Below are 19,537 nucleotides of genomic sequence, written 5' to 3'. Positions count from 1 at the left end.
GAAGGAGTATGGATACCTGTAAAGATTTCCCATCCTTGGGAAGTCTCTCCTTCTGTGCATATTATTACTGAAATTCTTCATAAGATTTTGAGGTGCCCTCAGTGTTTCATTGCTACTTTAATTTTAATTATTATGTGATTGATTGCTGTCACAGCTACTGCCATGGTAGCTGGAGTTTCTTTGCATTCCACAGTACAAACAGCAGACTATGTAAATAATTGGTAGAAAAATTCTACTCTTCTGTGGAATTCCCGTCTGGGAAGTGAGGAGCCTGCCCAGCCACCCCGTCTGGGAGGTGAGGAGCGCCTCTGCCCGGCTGCCGCATCTGGGATGTGAGGAGTGCTTCTGCCCAGCCGCCACCCTGTCTGGGAAGTGAGGAGCACCTCTGCCTGGCTGCTGTGCAATCTTCCAAGTGTGAAGTGACAGCCTTTCTGGAGGTGTACCCAACAGCTCCGAAGAGACAGCGACCATCGAGAATGTGCCATGATGACGATGGCAGTTTTGTAGAAAAGAAAAGGGGGAAATGTGGGGAAAAGAAAGAGAGATCAGATTGTTATTGTGTCTGTGTAGAAAGAAGTAGACATAGGAGACTCCATTTTGTTCTGTACTAAGAAAAATTCTTCTGCCTTGGGATGCTGTTAATCTATAACCTTACCCCCAACCCCGTGCTCTCTGAAACATGTGCTGTGTCAACTCAGGGTTAAATGGATTAAGGGCGGTGCAAGATGTGCTTTGTTAAACAGATGCTTGAAGGCAGCATGCTCGTTAAGAGTCATCACCACTCCCTAATCTCAAGTACCCAGGAACACAAACACTGCAGAAGGCCGCAGGGACCTCTGCCTAGGAAAACCAGAGACCTTTGTTCACATGTTTATCTGCTGACCTTCTCTCCACTATTATCCTATGACCCTGCCACATCCCCCTCTCCGAGAAACACCCAAGAATGATCAATAAATACTAAAAAAAAAAAAAAAATTTTTTTTTTAAATTCTACTCTGCTGTGGAATTCCCAAACTAATATAGACCAGAAACTAGCTAATCAAATCAATGATCTCCGATAAATTGTAATGTGGCTAGGAGATCGAGTAAGTAGTTTAGAATATAGAATACAGTTACAATGTGACTGGAATACTTGTGATTTTTGCATTACTCCTCATTTGTATAATGAAACAGAGCATGAGTGGGAAATAATTAAGAGACATTTAAAGGGTCATACTGGAAATTTATCTTTGGATATTGCAAAACTGAAGGAACAAGTATTTCAAGCCTCTCAGGCACATCTGATGCTAATGCCAGGAACTGAAGTGTTTGAAGGAGCTGCAGATGGATTAGCAGCTATTAACTGGTTAAAACGGATCAAGACACTCAGAGGCTCTGTGATTTCAATGATGATTGTGCTTTTAATTGGTGTTGTCTTTGTGTAGTCTGCAGATGCGGATCCTAAATTCTGCAAGAAGTAGCCCACTGTGAAAAAACTGCCTTTGCCTTTATTGCTTTGCAAAAACAGAAAGGGAGACATGCAGGGAACAATCCCTAAGCCTGTCATAAACAGGCCTTAAAGAAACTGGCCAGAAACAGGATTTCTGCAGCAATGTGACATGCTCTTGATGGCTATCACAGACACTGCTAGAAGTTGTTGGTTTACTGGAGCAGGGCAAGGAACACCTGGCCCACCCAGAGTGGAAAACTGCTCAAACCACAAACAACAGCAGGAGCAGCCTGTACCTTAACAATATATTTTTGCTGCAGATAATCAGCCAAAGCTTATTTCTCTTCTCCTCACTAAGAAAGCTTTGTTTCCCGTAAGGAATGCTTTCAGTTAATCTATAATCTATAGAAGCAATGCTTATTACTGCCTTGCTATCAATAAATATGTGGGTCAAACTCTGTTCATGGCTCTCAGCTCTGAAGGCTGTTAGCCCCCTGATTCTCACTTTGCACTCTATTTCTGTGTCTTTGTCTTCAATTCCTCTAGAGCTGCTGGGCTGGGGTCTCCATGGCTGAGCTGGTCTTGGTATCTCCTGGTATCTGATATGCAGCCATTGAATTGGCAAATTTGTTTTCTCCATTCCTGTCCAAAGCCCCACCAGAAGAAACTTGCCTTCAGTTGGCAAGGCTCACAATATACCTTTACCATTCTACCTAAGGGGTATGTCAATTCTACAGCTTTGTGTCATAATCTTATTCAGAGATACCTTGATCAGTTTTCACTTCCACAAGATATCGCACTGGTCCATCACATTGGTGACATTATGCTGACTGGAGCCAGTGAGCAAGAAGTAGCAAACACACTGGACTTATTGGTGAGATATTTGCATGCCAGAGGATGGGAAATTAATCTGACTAAAATTCAGGAACCTTCTACCTCAGTAAAATTTCTAGGGGTCCAGTGATGTTGGGACTGTCGAGATAATCCTTCCAGGGTGAAGGATAGGTTGCTGCATTTGGCCCCTCCTACAATAAAAAAAGAGGCACCACACCTAGTGGGCCTATTGGATTTTGGAGGCATCACATTCCTCAGTTGGGTGTGTTACTCCAGCCCATTTATCAAGTGACCCAAAAAGCTGCAAGTTTTGAGTGGGATCCAGAACAGGAGAAGGTTCTGCAAGACATCCAAGCTGCTGTTCAAGCTGCTCTGCCACTTGGGCCATATGACCCCACAGACCCAGTGGTGCTTGAGGTGTCAGTGGCTGATAGGGATGCTGTTCGCAGCTTTTGGCAGGCCCCCAGAGGTGAATCAGAGCAGCGGCCCCTAGGATTTTGGAACAAGGCCCTGCCATCTTCTGCAGATAACTACTCTCCTTTTGAGAGACAGCTCTTGGCCTGCTACTGGGCTTTGATGGAAATTGAATGTTTGACTATGGGTCATCAAGTCACCATGTGACCTGAACTGCCTTTCATGAACTGGGTGCTTTCTGACCCATTTAGCCATAAATTAGGTCATGCACAGCAGCATTCCATTATCAATGGAAGTGGTATGTATGTGATCAGGCTCAAGCAGGTCCTGAAGGCGCAAGTAAGTTACAAGAGGAAGTGGCTCAAATGCCCATGGCCTCCACTCCTGCCACCCTGCCTTCTCTTCCCCAGCCTGCACCAATGGCCTCATGGGGAGTTATCTATGATCAGTTGACAGAGGAAGAGAAGACTAGGGCCTGATTCACAGATGGTTCTTCATGATATGCAGGCATCACCCGAAAGTGGACAGCTCTAGCACTACAGACCCTTTCTAGGACATCTCTGAAGGATAGACCTGAAGGGAAGTATTCCCAGTGCACAGAACTTCAAGCAGTGCACCTGGTTGTGCACTCTGCATAGAAGGAGGAATGGCCAGATGTGCAATTATATACTAATTTACGGGCTGTAGCCAATGGTTGGCTGGATGGTCTGGGACTTGGGAGAAGCATGATTGAAAAGTCGATGACAAAGAAATTTGGGAAGAGGTATGTGGATGGAACTCACTGAGTGGTCAAAAACTGTGAAGATATTTGTATTCCATGTGAGTGCTCACCAACAGGTGACCTCAGCAGATGAGGATTTTAATGATCAAGTGGATAAGATGACTCTTTCTGTGGACACCACTCAGCCTCTTTCCCCAGCCACCCCGTCATCACCCAATGGGCCCATGAACAAAATGGCCATGGTGGTAGGGACAGAGGTTATGCATGGGCTCAGCAACATGGACTTCCACTCACCAAGGCTGATTTGGCTAAGGCCACTGCTGGGTGCCCAATTTGCCAGCAGCAGAGACCAAAACTGAGCCCTCTATTTGGCACCATTCTTCAGGGTAATCAGCTAGCTCCCTGGTGGCATGTTGATTATATTGGACCTCTTCCATCATAGGAAGAGTAGAGGTTTGCCCTCACTGGAATAGACACTTGCTCTGGATATGGATTTGCCTATCCTGCACGCAATGCTTCTGCCAGACTACCATCTGTGGACTCACAGAATGCCTTATCCACCATCATGGTATTCCACACAGCATTGCCTCAGACCAAGCACTTACTTTACAACTAAAGAAGTGTAGCAGTGGGCTCATGCTTCTGGAATTCACTGGTCTTACCATGTTCCCCATCATCCTGAAGCAGCTGGATTGATAGAATGGTAGAATGGCCTTTTGAAGTCACAATTACAATGCCAACTAGGTGACCATACTTTTCATGACTGGGACAAAGTTCTCCACAAGGCTGTATATGCTCTGAATCTGCATCCGATATATGGTACTGTTTCTCCCATAGGCAGGATTCATGGCTCAAGGAATCAAGGGGTGGAAGTGACACCACTCACCATTACTCATAGTGATCCACTAGCAAAATTTTTGCTTCCTGTTTCCATGACATTATGTTCTGCTGGCCTAGAGGTCTTAGTTCCAGAGGGAGGAATGCTGCCACCAGGATACACAACAACGATTCCATTAAACTGGAAGTGAAGATCGCCACCTGGACACTTTGGGCTCCTCCTACTTTAAGTCAACAGGCTAAGAAGGGAGTTACAGTGTTGGCTGGGGTGATTTACCCAGACTATTAAGAGGAAATCAGTCTATTACTCCACAATGGAGGTAAGGAAGAGTATGCATGGAAGACAGGAGATCCATTAGGGCGTCTCTTAGTATTACCATGCTCTGTGATTAAGGTAAGTGGGAAACTACAACAGCCCAATCCAGGCAAGACTACAAATGACCAAACCCCACAGGAATGAAGGTTTGGGTCACTCCACCAGGGAAATTAAAAATAAAATAAAATAAAAGGACTTGCTGAGGTGCTTGCCAAAGGCAAAAGGAATACAGAATCGGTAGTAGAAGGTAGTCATCAATACCAGCCATGACCACGTGACCAGCTGCCGAAATGAGGACTGAAATTGTCATGAGTATTTCCTCTTTCTTTTGTTGAAAACGTTTTTGTGCATGTATACACTTGTACTAAGAAAATATCTTCATTTTATTTCCTTTCTCATTTATCATGTGACAAGATTTATTGACTTCATATCAGCATTTAAGTAATTTTATGTAATAGTATTTGGATTGGAGATTGGTGCGTTTCCAGTTGTACGAAGGATAGTTGTATTATTTTAGGCATAATTATGACTGTATTATTGTCTTTATTTGAAGATTATGCATGATCTCAAGAGATGTGTATGGGTTCAAGTTGACAAGGGTTGGACTTGCGATGGTTAATACTGAGTGTCAATTTGATTGGATTGAAGGATACAAAGTATTGATCCTGGGTGTGTCTGTGTGAGTGTTGCCAAAAGAGATTAACATTTGAGTCAGTGGGCTGGGAAAGGCAGACCCACCCTTAATCTGGGTTGCCACAATCTAATCAGCTGCCAGCACAGCTAGAATATATGCAGGCAGAAAAATGTGAAAAGAGAGACTGGCCTAGCCTCCCAGCCTACATCTTTCTCCTATGCTGGATGCTTCCTGCCTTCAAACATCAGACTCCAGCTCCTTCAGTTTTGGAACTTGGATGGGCTTTCTTTGCTCCACAACCTGTAGATGGCCTATTGCAGAACCTTGTTATTGTGTGAGTTAATACTTAATAAACTCCCCTTTCTCTCTCTCTCTCTCTCTCTCTCTCTCTCTGTGTGTGTGTGTGTGTGTGTGTGTGTGTGTGTATTCCATTAGTTCTGTCCCTCTAGAGAACCCTAATACACCATTTCACCATTGATGGGCACCTAGGTTGAGTCCATGTCTTTGCTGCTGTGAATAGTGCTGTGCTTCATCGCATTTTATAACCAGAGGAACCCAGAAGTTGAAAGAGAACTGTTATTATTATCCCACCTTATTTTGAGGTAAACTGTCTATAAGTTTAAGTAATTTTCCAGAGACAGTGAAGGGCAATGATAAAAAAAACCCTGAAAATTAAAAGTAAACTTTAAAAAATAAAGCATATGATGCCTTCTCACTCCTGCTTCATCCATTATATCAAGATTAGTACTAAAAAGAGCTTAGTCAGAAAAAGGGAAACCACATGAGTGATTTTGGAGGGATATAATTAAATATAAGTAATTGGGTAAACAGCAATTGAAGAACAGAACAAGTTAAGGTAGACACCACGCTACTAATTGGCTACTAAATATGAACTACTAATTGCAAAAAAATGATTCCATTCATGAAGCTAAGAAGCAAATGGAAAAGACTGGACTTAGCTGAACCTAGAAGATGGTAGGACTGGCCCCATGGATCTCACACTCAGAATTCTAACAATAGGTATTGCTCAGCCAGTGCTGGAGGTTTGAGACATTTGCATAGAGCTCAAAGAACTGAAATCCAGAACCCTGAGTGTAACACAGCAGACAGCAGACAATGAAGTTTTTCTGGAGTGAGTTTTAAAAAGTAGGGGGAGATTAAAATCAAGTATTGTTACCAGTGTAAAACCTATTATTCAGGAAATACTGATAAACAAAGAAAACAGATCTCCCAGATTTCTAATTTCCTATTCTTTCTCCCTGTTGCAAAACCCTATAGGATGAGGGCTGGTTTAGCAGAAATACGGTTCCTATAAAGTAGACTGAAAAAGAAGAAAGGATTTGGAAGCTGAAAGACAACAAGTTAAAAATTGGTACGCCACACATATGCCATGGCTTTTTTAGGAAATATAAAGTGGCAAGTTTTTCAGAAAAAATAAACTTTCAAATTATTTAAAACAATGAAGAGTAAGTAGAAACATACTAGGAATTATTTTTTTAATGTACCTTTTCTGGATACAGTTTTTGGAATTGGTACTGATTGCTTTTGTTTACCACTTTGACTCCGGTAAGGTGTCACATGAGGTTGACTCTGGGAGGGTGTCACCCGAGGTTGGCTCTGGGAGGGTGTCACAGGAGGTTGACTCTGGGAAGGCGTCAACTGAGGTTGCCTCTGGGAGGGCATCACAGGAGGTTGACTCTGAGAAGGCATCACCCGAGGTTGACTCTGGGAGGGTGTCACCCGAGGTTGGCTCTGGGAGGGTGTCACAGGAGGTTGACTCTGGGAGGGTGTCACCCAAGGTTGGCTCTGGGAGGGCGTCACAGGAGGTTGACTCTGGGAAGGCGTCAACTGAGGTTGCCTCTGGGAGGGTGTCACAGGAGGTTGACTCTGGGAAGGCGTCACCCAAGGTTGACTCTGGGAAGGCGTCAACTGAGGTTGCCTCTGGGAGGGCATCACAGGAGTTTGACTCTGAGAAGACATCATCCAAGGTTGACTCTGGGAGGGTGTCACAGGAGGTTGACTCTGGGAAGGCATCACCTGAGGATGACTCTGGGAAGGCGTCACAGGAGGTTGACTCTGGGAAGGCATCACCCAAGGTTGACTCTGGGGAGGTAACTCATGAGGTCGACGCTGAATTTTTTCCTCTTCTTTTGCAGATGGAGTTTGAACATCTTGCTGCTTTTTTATTGGTTTACTTTTTTTACAAAGTCGATAAAGACAACATAATAAAATAAACAAAACAATAAGCAACAATATACACAGATAACAGAACTTCTTTTTCTTCTTTCTCTTAGGGGGTGGGCCACTGTCAACACTACCTCCATAGCCTTTTATCAGGCAGTTGGGAGGGTCCCACAGATAATTGCAATGGCAGTGATGTTTATTGTTGCAGATGCCCCTCTTGTTACAAAATGCAGGTGAGCAATTACTATTCAAGATGGTTATATGGACACAGTGCCTGTGGATGCATATATGATCTATCCCACACTCTGTTCCATCTTTCACTTCACCAATATCAGGTCCCTTCATCCCCAAATGGTAATCAGTACTCCAGCACATTATGTCATTGAAGCGAGCCCAATGCACAGTAGTATGATCACTCATATTGGGAATTTCTGTCACATTCTCACACTGAATTCTTCCACACTGGACATCTGAGATATTACACTTTATATATGTAGCATTTTTGATACCACAGTGACCAACACGGTCACCTAAGGTGTTCAATTCTTTGTAGCAAGTCTCACTTGCAGTATTTGCGCCTGCACCAAAAATCCTCCTACACTGTTCATTGCGGTCATGACAGTTCTTTTCATAGCAGTAGCCCCTCTCCTTACAGGGAATTCCATCTTCCACATAAAAGTCATCTGGGCACTTATGGGAAGTACCATTGCACCACTCTGGAAGATCACATTCATTGATCTCCTTTCTACACACTTTCCCTGATGGTAGGAACTTGCAGTCTTTGCAACAAAGCCCAAAAGCACAAGTAGAACCATCAGTCAGAGTGCAGTTTGACAGACAGCAGGGATCTTTTGCACAATGCTTTAAAGGTCCACAGTCACACTCTTCTCCTTCTTCAACAACACCATTCCCACAGCGCTTCACATTAAAGATGTCCTTTGTGTGTACTGTTTCAAGCAAACACTTTGTCCTCTCTACAGTATATTCCCAAAAATCACCATAACTACAATTGCTAAATTTAGTTATTGGTGGGTTGCCTTCATGCATTATGCATCTAGGCTGTGAACAACGACATGTATCCTCATCATGGTTCATGCCCAAATTGTGACCTAGATGATGAGCCACTGCAATTGAAAAAGTGCCCAAAGTTTTGTTCATGAAAGTAACAATTGCACAGCTACGGTGTGGTGTACACATTCCTCTAAAAGCTCCTATGCCACTTAACCCTCTTAATCCTAGAGTTGTGAAAAGATGTGAGGTGTCATGTTGCATCCGGGGAGTAATGTTCTCCGACTTCCACTTGCAATACAGGTGCACAGATTTCCTTACATCATCTACTACAATGAGGTTTTTATTGGTCCAGATCTCCAAACCAAATAATAACACCTTAACACCAATGACATCCAAAATGGAATCCACTATATTAACAATAACATAAAGATCCTCCAGCAACTTTGAGTCATTCCTTTCATAACGTATGTATAGATAATTATCAATGACGACTACAATTTCAACGATCCTAAAATGGATCCACCAGCCCACATAAGAACTTTGTTTCTGAGTGGAATTATCAATTTCTTCAAATTCCATTTGGCATGTTATTTCATTTTGCATAAATCCGGATCTCATGGTTGAAAATTGTTTCTCCTCACTGTCCATCTTATATACCAGATGTTCAAACGTGGTAGAAAATGCTAGGGGCTTGATTTCATAAGCAAAGTCATTTATCTGTAATATTCCTTGAAAACCCCCAAAACAGGTACTGAGGGAAACCAGGGATTCTGGGTCCCCTTCCACATAACCATGATAGTAGCAGTTATTCTGGACAAAAGGCTGGTCCTCAAGGATAGCACCCTGGTCTGTGTAGGTGAACACAGGGAGGTGTTTGGAAAACAAAAGCTTCTTGACCTTTATGTGGATAATGTGTTTCTGGCCTCCAAAGGGCAGGATATAGGAGAGCCAGCCTGGAGGTTTCATGCCTCTGGTGGTGCCAGTTATCCTCACAGGAATCACCACATCTGGAGGGCTGTGATATTGGGGGTGTTCATCCTGGATGTGTCCAGAACAGGACAGAAACACCCCAAGCCAATGCAGCAGGAGTAACATCTTCATGTTCAACAAGGCTTCAAATCACAGTGATTTTGAAGTCCCTGTTATGGAAACACTGGTCCAGAGCAGAAGTCAGGGCTGGAGTCACAGGTGGTGTGGCTCCTTCTTCTGAGTTGGTCAGTGTGTAGTGCTGATCATTAAAGATCCATCTTCTGGCAGAGTTGAACCATCAGAGCTGCAGCACTATAAGTAAAACAAAAAGCAGCATGTGGATGAGTGTACAGAAATTCTTCTTATAAGAGAATCCAGTGGGGAAGAGGAGAAAGAGAAAAAAACATGAGATAAAAGTGATTAGTGCTTTCATCAAGGAATGACTCAAAAAATTGCCTAGAATTTGCTCTGAAATATTGATAGGGAAAAGGGAATAGGGAGTGTACAGAAAATAAAACTTGGCCATACACAGATAGTTACTGAATATAAACGGTGGGAAATTGATTCACTATACAGTTCTTTAAATATGTAATTATTTGCAAATATTTCCACAATAATTGAAACAAAAATTTTTAAGGGTAAGCTGAACTTATATCTTCAATTTCTGAGACAGTTTCAATTTACACATGTTAAATTGTCATAAGCATTAATAGATTTTCTATTCCATTTCAGATGATAAATTAGTTGAAAACATTATCTAAGAGACATTTTTAAAAACCATTCTTATGTTATTTTAAATTTTTGGTTCTTATCATATACCTTTCTATGGCACAATATTTATTTAATTTTCTGTTTCTTCGCTAACTTCCTCTTCTCACTAGCCTTGTCAGCAGGAAGATCCTCAAGAGCATCATTTGCATCTTTCACAAATATTAGTGTCTCATATAATGCCTGGTTTAATTCTTTATGTAATAAATAATGGTTGACTTGAAGCTGATTGTTCTTGGAGTGAAATAAGTATTACTCAAAATATGTTTACACTTTATTATGTTTCTAAAGAAGAACATTATTCAACATCTATGATAAATGCATTCTCTGGAACAAAGTTTTGTAGTTTCAGTTTTTCCTTATCCTTCGTTCTAAATACAATTTAATACTCTGAAACAAGTCAATGGACAACAACAAAAAGACTCTGAAAACTCATGGACATAGAGAATAGAAGGATGGTTAATAAAAAGAAAAATTCTGACTAGTGACCTTTGGACTTGAGGAAGGTCAGTTATCTGAGTTTCTTCTTATCTTTCATGTATATCCCAAACTGGGTGCTAGACAGATCTTTAACCCCAAACCTCCAACAGGCATAGACAAAAATAATAATAATAATAGCTAAAGAAAAGCTTTCACTTTCTGGCCAAATGACTAAGAATGGAAAAGCTTGGCAAAGACATGGGGAGGTGCTCCAGCCCCTTCTTTAGAGTCAGGGAGTCAGGACACATGTGTGTGTTGATTCACCCACAGTGGCCATTTCAGACTTGGCAGGCCCACCAAACACACTCCACATTCAGTGCACTGGTGGGCTGTCCATTCCACCCATATTGGCAACATCACAGCACTGGATGACTAACCTAACCGTCATTCGATAACCAGGTAACTAGCTAACTGATCTGCCTTCAGAGGCATCAGTGAAGCCCTACCTAGCTGATACAACCCTGCTGTAGAATAAGGCCAGTGAAATGGAGCCTGAATGAGCCACAGAAGTATTATCCATCAAACTTGATATTTCCTAGCCCTCTATCAAATGACATAGGAAGACCAAAGCCTCATTGTTTTTGTTCCTTCCATCTTCAGGCGTGAAAGTGGCCCAATGACATGAATGGCCTAGAAAGGGCCTTCTGCCCCAGATGGCACCAGCAATGATTGAGCTGAAACCCCTTCAGAATTAAAAAAGCAAAGTAAAGTATAATAATATTGAAAGAGCTATCAAAATTAAACATTTTTGGAACTCAGCCCACAAAAGCACACCAGAATATATATACTCTAAACATAGAAAGGCAACTATATTCTAAAATAGAAAGTTTAAATAGGATCAAGCATCTCCTACAGAGTGACATCAGCAAAACGGCAGAGTGGGAAGTTCTGCACCGTCCTACTCCCCAGAACATATTTCAACAACAATTTGAACAAATTATCTTTGTAAGAAATTCTGAAGCTAATTGAATGACTACCACATCCTGGGAAAATGAAAAATCAGAGTTACCAAAGTTGGTAGGGAGATTCAGAACATCCTCTCAGTGGAGTCCCTGTCCCCAGTGTACTGCCATACAATCAGAAAGAGAACCCCTAGTTCCCAGCTTCACCCAGTCATTGGAAGAGACTGATTTGTGTCCAGTACTCCAAAATTTTTAAAGGGCCTTTATACACGAATTACTTCTGTCAGTTGGAGCTCTGACTGGTCTACCACAATCTAGCTTTCTGCAGAGGACGGAGATGGTGGTTTCATCTGGTGGATGCCACAGACCCCGCCCCCCCACAACCCAACTTCTTGGCATAGAGTAAGCAGATAAGAAATCTCAGCTTTCAGCTTCTTGCTGTGGAGGAAGAGTGCTGATCTGTGTATCTGACACTCCAACTTTTCAATGGCTGCCTGAAGATCTAGCATCTATCTAACTAGTTTTAGAGCTCGAATGGGTCTGGCACAGTGTAGACACCTGTGGGAGAATGGAGATGGGGCTTGAGCCGGTAGACAGCGTAGATCTTCCCTACTTCTCAGTACATAGAGAGCAGACAAAAAATTCCAGCTCTCAGCTTTCTCCTGGGATTGGGAAGGGTGTGGAAGATTTGACTGGTGCATCCAACACCCAAATTTCTCCAGGGCTCTCCAAAGAACTGGCATCTTACTGACCAGTCTTAGAGCTCTGAGAGGCCTATCACAGTCTAGCCACCAGGGAAGAAAATAGATGGAAGCTAGTGCTGGTGGACACCATAGATAGTCCCTCCTGCTCAGCACAGAGCAAGCAGAAAAAATATCCCAAGTGTCAGCTTTCTTCTAGAGAAGAAAAGAATTGATCATGAGCCCAGCACCCAACCTCTCCAGGACTACACAAAGAACTGGTATGAGACTTGCCACTCTTGGATCTCTGATGGGTCTGGTACAGTCTAGACATCTGGGATAAAAGATTAATAGAAATGGTAGTTTGGACTGGTTGATACAATAGTTTCCCACCCCAGGTCAGCACAGAGGAGTAGACAAAAATCACACCTGCTTCTTTTCATGGAGAGAGAGAGAGAGTTATTAGAAGGACTAGAATCTCTGGCTTTGCTGGTTGGTGGAGGTTTCCTCCTATACAAGGCTAGTCTGTAAAGACTGAGAGATGACCTTCTGTGTCTAATGTGCAAATATCAACACAGATAACAGGAAAATGTAGAAACAGGCAAAGATATTCCAAACAAAGAAAGAAGAGATAAATCTTCAGAAACCAACCCTAATGAAACATCATTATATGATTTACTTCATTTAGAATGCAAAATATGATATAAAGATGTTTATGGAGGTCAATAGAACAATGCAGGAAAAAAGTTAGAATTTCAACAAAGCCATAGAAAATATTTTTAAAGTACCAAAACAGAAATCTTGAAGCTGAGGAATGCAATAACTGAATTAAATTATTTAATAGAGAGCTTCAACAATGGACTAGGCGAAGCAGAAGAAACAATCAGTGAACTTGAAAACATATCATTGGAAATGATTCAGTCAGTAGAGTAAAAAGAACAAAAATGAGCGGAGAAAACTTAAGAAACTGATAGGACCTCTTCAAGGACACCAATATAAGCATTAAGGAAGTGTCAGAGGAGAAGAGAGAAGGGGCCAGAAAGCCTGTTTAAAGAAATAATGGCTGAACACTTCCCAAATCTGAGGAAGGCAATAGACATTCAGATCCATGAAGCCCAAAAGTTCCCAAATAAGATGAACTCAAACAAATCAACATTGAGACACATTGTAATCACATTTTAAAAAGTCAAAAACAAAGTGTATTTTGAGATAAAGAGAAAAGTAACTTGTCACATAAAAGAAAATGTCCATGAAACTATCTGAATTTTTCAGCAGAAACCTTGCAGGCCAGAGGGAGTGGGATGATACATTCAAAGTTCTAAAAGAAAAGAAACTGCCAACCAAGAACACTATACCTGGCCTTTAATAGTGGAGGAGAGATAAAGACTACTTAAAATAAACAAAATCTGAGAGAGATCATCACCAATAGTATATTACCTGTCTTAGAAAAAATGCTAAAAGGAGTTCTTCAAGTTGAAATGATGGGATACTAAACAGCAACACCATAGCATAAGAAAGTATGAAACTTGACAATAAAGGTAAGTATAGGGACAGACACAGATATTGCATTACTGCAATAGTGGTGTATAAATGACTATTATTTTTTATTCATTACAAATATATTATTGTATGTATTTAAGGTATGCAACATGATGTTTTCATATACATATACATAGCGAAATGATTACTACAGTAATAATGACTTTTAATTCTAGTATAAAAGTCAAAAGACAAAAGTATTAAAAAAAGAAATAAAATATGTTAAAAGAGACACAATATGAATGGATGTAAATTGCAGCAACAATAAAATAAAGTGTGGGGTAGGGTGTTAGAGCTCCTGTGTGTGACTGCAGAGATTATTCTAGAGTTTCTGTGTGCTATTGAACTTATCAGCTTAAAATAGACTATTAAGCAGTTTTTAAAATAAAGACAAACAAAATTCATAAATGTTAGCTAGATAAAGAAAAAAAGAAGACTCAATATCAGAAATGAAGAGGCAACATTACTACAGATGCCACAGAAATAAAATGGATCATAACACTATGAAAGGGATTTTCATGGAATGTTTTGGCGACAATATAGATTTTAATACTACCATAGCAAGTTTATTTTTCTTTTAGCTTTTCTATTAGTTTCCTATGGCTGCTGTAAAAAATTACCACAATCTCAGTGTCTTAAAGCAACACAAATGTATTACCTTATAGTTCTGTAGTTCTGGAGGCTAAAATGAGTTTCATTGGCCAAAACGAAAGTGTCAACAGGACTGAGTTTCTTTTTGGAGGTTAAAAGGGAAAAATCTGTTTCTCATTCCTTTCCAGCTTCTAGAAGCCACCCACATTAATGGCTCATAGACTTATTCCTTCAATTTTCAAGGATGGTTTGAGGTAGCAGGTCAAATCATTCTCATATCACTTCATTTTGACTCTGCCTCTTCTGTTTCCCTCCTTCATTTATAAGAACCTTTGGAATTGCATTGGACTCACGGTATAATACAGGGAAATCTCCCTATTTTAGGGTCATCTGATTCGCAACCTTGATTCCATCTGCAACCTTAATTCACTTTACCATGTAAATTGGAATCTTTGTCGGTTTCAGGGATTAGGACAGGAACATTTCTGGGAGACAATTATTCCACCCACTTCATCCTCTTTATTGTATTCATCTTCTTAATAACTAATCCTATTGTCTTTTAATCTGTGTATATTCTCTTTTTGTGAATTTTTCTTCCAGGAATGTAGGGTCCATATTTTTTTTTCTTGTACCTATCAAGGTGTTGTAATATAAACATGGTGTCACTTACAGTCAGTGAGGATGTGAGGAGACAGGTGCCTTCTAATACAGAATATAGAATGATAAATCAAGCCCCACACTGCAGAGAAAATGTGGCAATATGGTCAAGATCCAGAGTTTCCTTTTAAGAAATTATTCCAGAGTAATATTAAGTAATTTAATCAAATATTTATGGGAAAAATATCATAGCATTATTTATAATAGTAAAAATATGTAAAGAATTCTCAACTTTGGGTAAATAAATTAATGATATTTCATTTTTATATGAAAAAGTAATTAGTATAAATTATATTTTCAAAGGATATTAACTGACACATCAAAATACTTGGTGTTTATTTTGAAATGTAAAAGCATGATAAAAATAACTAACCTAATTTAACTTTAAAAAATTATGTTGGTATAGCATTCTTTTATGTATGTACATTACTATAAATATTTCTATATTTTTATTCATTTATTTTATATAGTTTACTGTGAAGTACACACAAATATTAACATTGGTTTTCCCTGGAATTGTGAGTTTAATTGTTACTTGTATTTTCTTTCTAAGGCCTTCCTCTAAAAATTTTTTTCAAATACATATAAATTCAATTTATAATCAGAAAAAAGATATTTTTCAAGTGAAGACATTGAAAATAGGTTCAATTTTAATTCATTTTAGTAGTTAGGATTCTGACATCTTATGTAGAAGTTTTTTTTAATTTTTACTTTGTTTTTGGTTCTGTAATTTTATTTAAAATATATAATGGTATAAAGAAGACAATGATGATGGTGATGAAGAAAAATGAAGAGGATGAATTGCCACACTGTCTTTAACAGTGTGCACATGTACCCTAGAACTTAAAGTATAATAATAAAAAAATTTTTTAATAAATAAATAAAAGAAAAATGAAGAAGATGATGTTAATTTTTCCAATACTGGAAAATAAGAGACTAAGTTTTCTAATGACAGATCTGACTACGTGATGGAAAGTCTTTGTGAACGTTGAATTTTCTAGGGTGAAGATCCTCTCATCTTTCTTTCTTTTTTTTTCTAGAACTAATCCCCTTATGCAAAAATACGAATAGCAACAATGATGTCGAGAGGATTTATGTGAGTTTAAATGTAGGAAATGAATTTCATAAAATTCAAGGTACTTATACTTGAAGACAATCTATGACAGTGGCAATTTTGTTTTCCTAATTGACTTACAGATATAAGACAAACACGATCTAAATTACATTAAGCTGTGTGTGTGTGTGTGTGTGTGTGTGTTGGTGGAAAGTGGCAAACTGATTTTAAAGTTTATATGAATGTTCAAAGTACCTAGGAATATCCACAATAATCTTTATAAAGAAGTACAAAGTTGATTATTTATGCTACCTATTTCCCTATTCACTGGGTAGTCAGAATGTGCTGCAGAATAGAACATGACATGAATGTGGCCAAAGTTAAAAGCAGATAATTGCCACCGAGAGAAGAAACCAGGACATGATTCAAGATTGCTGAAAACAAACAACATGCACACTAAGGTCAAGTCTAAAGTGCTTATGTACAAAAAGTGGAGAGAGACACTGTACACAAGATCCAGTCCTTTGCAATGCATTGGACCCCACGGCCAGAAGATCTGATCCACAGTTGGCATGGGCAGTGTGACTGCAGACATTTAACTTCCTGCTGCAATGCAAGAGCCTTAATCCTTCCCTGATGTAGTCTGAAACACAGTAAGCTAGAGCTGTTCCAGAGGGCCACTGATGCACTTGCTTAAGTCCTCCTGCTTGATAGGTCTTTGGATTATAAAGGTGTGTGCAATTGTCAAATGACAGTGAATGCACACTTTGTCTAGTGTAATTCATTGTATGTATATTTTAACTCAAAAGAAAAAGCTAAACAAAATTCAGATCTAGCTCATGGTGTTCATGACGAAGTATTTAAAGGCAAGTGTACTGACACCTGCAGTGTACTTAGAAAGAAACACGAAGGAAAAATCATGGTTTTATAGAGGAATTGACAAATAAATAATAAAGCGAGTATAATGAACAAAATAATTCAGTTTCTGTTAAGATTTTAGCTATTTGATAGCAAAATTATTCTGGGAAGAAATAACTTGTGAGTATTAAATCAGAAGAAAAGGCCATGAAATGAAGACATTCCAAGTAGTGGATGTCTGTATTGGAGAAACCATATCTGTACTGGAGAAAGCATATCGGTTTATGCGATTGTTTTTTTTTTTCTTTGAGACGGAGTCTTGCTCTTTCGCCCAGGCTGGAGTGCAGTGGCCCGATCTCAGCTCACTGCAAGCTCCGCCTCCTGGGTTCACGCCATTCTCCTGCCTCGGCCTCCCGAGTAGCTGGGACTACAGGCGCCCGCCACCACGCCCGGCTAATTTTTTCTATTTTTAGTAGAGACGGGGTTTCACCGTGTTAGCTAGGATGGTCTCGATTTCCTGACCTCGTGATCCGCCCGCCTCGGCCTCCCAAAGTGCTGGGATTACAGGCGTGAGCCACCGCGCCCGGCCTATGCGATTGTTTTGTCTTAACCACCGAACAATTCAGTGTTTGTTTATGAAAATCAATAAGCATTAAATGAGTCCAAGCGGTTTCATGACAGGACTTAATTCTAGAGAACTGCAGTACCTTCTTGGATGAGCCAAACTGTTTTAATACATAGGGATTGCAAATAAATTGCACTAGTTGTTACCAAACTCAGGAAATATCCAGTGCTTTTCCTTTCACACCATTTCTTGCTATATGCAGTGTTTCCCCTTTCATCATCAAATCCATTAAGGTGGGTCAAAAGCTTTTGAAGGAAATTAGCACATTTTGAAATATTACAGATTTTTAAAGGATGTGAATTAAATGAAGCAATATATGAGAGCCACTTTGTGAGCAACTTAACAAATTTTGGAAAATAGCAAAAGAGGGTAGACAGGATATAAATGAAGTATTCAGATACATTTCTTAGAAACTCCAAGTACCAAAGCTAATTCAGGTAACCACCACTACTGCTTTTAAAGTTATAATAATAATAAAATGAAAAGAAGAGATAATAAAAGAAAAATCTTGTTACCTCAATGATTGAGATGAACAAGTTTACATATACATTTAATTAGAATGTTGAGAGAATAAAATAAGAAAAATAAATTAACAGTTTGAAGCCCCTTTGATTCACTATTTCAAAACTTCAGAGGTGGGCTTCTGATTTAAAACAAACTCAAAAATGTTAGAAGTTCCATGGCTTTATTGAATTATCTTAGAAAGAGGTGAAGCTGCAATAAGTTTTAATAAGGGAGGCACTAGCAAACTCACACAAATGAAAGCTAGCACAATTAAATTTTCTATACAAGTATGTACACAAAGTGCTTAGATGGGCGATATATGCAGGAAAACATACACACAGGATTATATGAGCAGGCACACTGCCAGTTTGAACTGAAAGGGAAAGTGATGGGATGAAATGAAGGAAAGCTCTTGGATTTCTATTTTTAGGACTGAATTATTTTGCCATTCTGCTACAAATATATGCTATTCTTCAAGAGAATGGAAGAATTATCCCAAAGGCAATTCAGAGATCATTGGGGATGCCTCTTTGGTCTCAAAGAGTGAGGGACATGATCTTGACTAACCCAGGCCGGCTACCAGGCCCCATAAATCCTTGGGGGTATGGCCCATGACCAGCAGAGCCATGGAGGCAGAAGTGCTGCCCCAGTGGTTCTGAAAGGCAGAGCATCAAACCAGACAGGATTAACATGTTAATATTTAATGATATTTGCCTTGCTAGGTTTTGGACTACCTTGAGATAAATTATCCATTTCTTTCTTCAGATTTTTACCTTTGGAATAGGATGTCTATCCTACTCCTGTCCCATACCTGTATTTTGAAATTGCATACCTTATCTAGTTTCACAGTTTCATAGCTGGAGGGATATTTAGTTTTAGCATGGATTTTTGCTTGGAGTCTCACCCATATCTGATTTTAAAAATGCTTAGAAGAGGCTTTGAATTTTAGACTTCAGAGTTGATGCTGAAATGAATTAAGGCTCATAGGCCTGTTAAAATGGAATGAATATATAGTCAGCCTTCTGTATCTGTGGGTTCCACATCCATAGATTCAACCAACTGTGAATCAAACACATTTGAAAAAAAATTGCATCTGTACTGAACATGTGCAGATTCAGTTTTCTTGTCATTTACCCACTAAACAATAGAGTATAGCAATTATTTACACAGCACTTACATTGTGTTAGGTATTATAAGTAATCTAGAGATGATTTAAAGTATATGAAAGGACATGCACAAGTTAAGTACAAATATTACACCATTTTAGAAACTTGAACATCTGGGTTTTGGTATCTGCGAGAGGTCCTGGGACCAATCCTCCTTGGATATCAAGGGATGACTGTATTTTGCTTTTGAGAAAGACATGAATTTGTTGTACCAGGGCCCAATGCTGTGGACCAAATTGTGTACCCACTAATTCACATGTTGAAGCCCTAATCTTCAGCATAATGTTATTTGGAAGTGGAGCCTGTGGATGTTAATTAGGTTTAAATGAGATCATGAGAGCAAGGCCCCCATGATGAGATTCAT

At 39.7% G+C, this 19,537-nt stretch overlaps 1 protein-coding gene across 6 annotated transcripts in view; it reads right to left on the bottom strand.

The window, feature by feature from the left end:
* Positions 1-6,664: 6,664 nt before the first annotated feature.
* ADAM29 (ADAM metallopeptidase domain 29) overlaps positions 6,665-19,537 on the bottom strand; it is a 60,277-nt gene continuing 47,404 nt past the window's right edge. For 5 of the 6 annotated variants that reach the window (XM_016950963.3, XM_054682629.2, XM_009448523.4 and 2 more), the window contains one exon: positions 6,665-9,661. In XM_016950963.3, the coding sequence (XP_016806452.1) occupies positions 6,674-9,481 (2,808 nt within the window). In that variant the 5' untranslated portion in view covers positions 9,482-9,661 and the 3' untranslated portion in view covers positions 6,665-6,673. 6 annotated transcript variants of the gene reach the window in all.

Source organism: Pan troglodytes, chromosome 3 (genome assembly GCF_028858775.2).
Source record: "Pan troglodytes isolate AG18354 chromosome 3, NHGRI_mPanTro3-v2.0_pri, whole genome shotgun sequence".
NCBI lineage: Eukaryota > Metazoa > Chordata > Mammalia > Primates > Hominidae > Pan > Pan troglodytes.
This window is presented reverse-complemented; position numbering and strand designations above follow the sequence as displayed.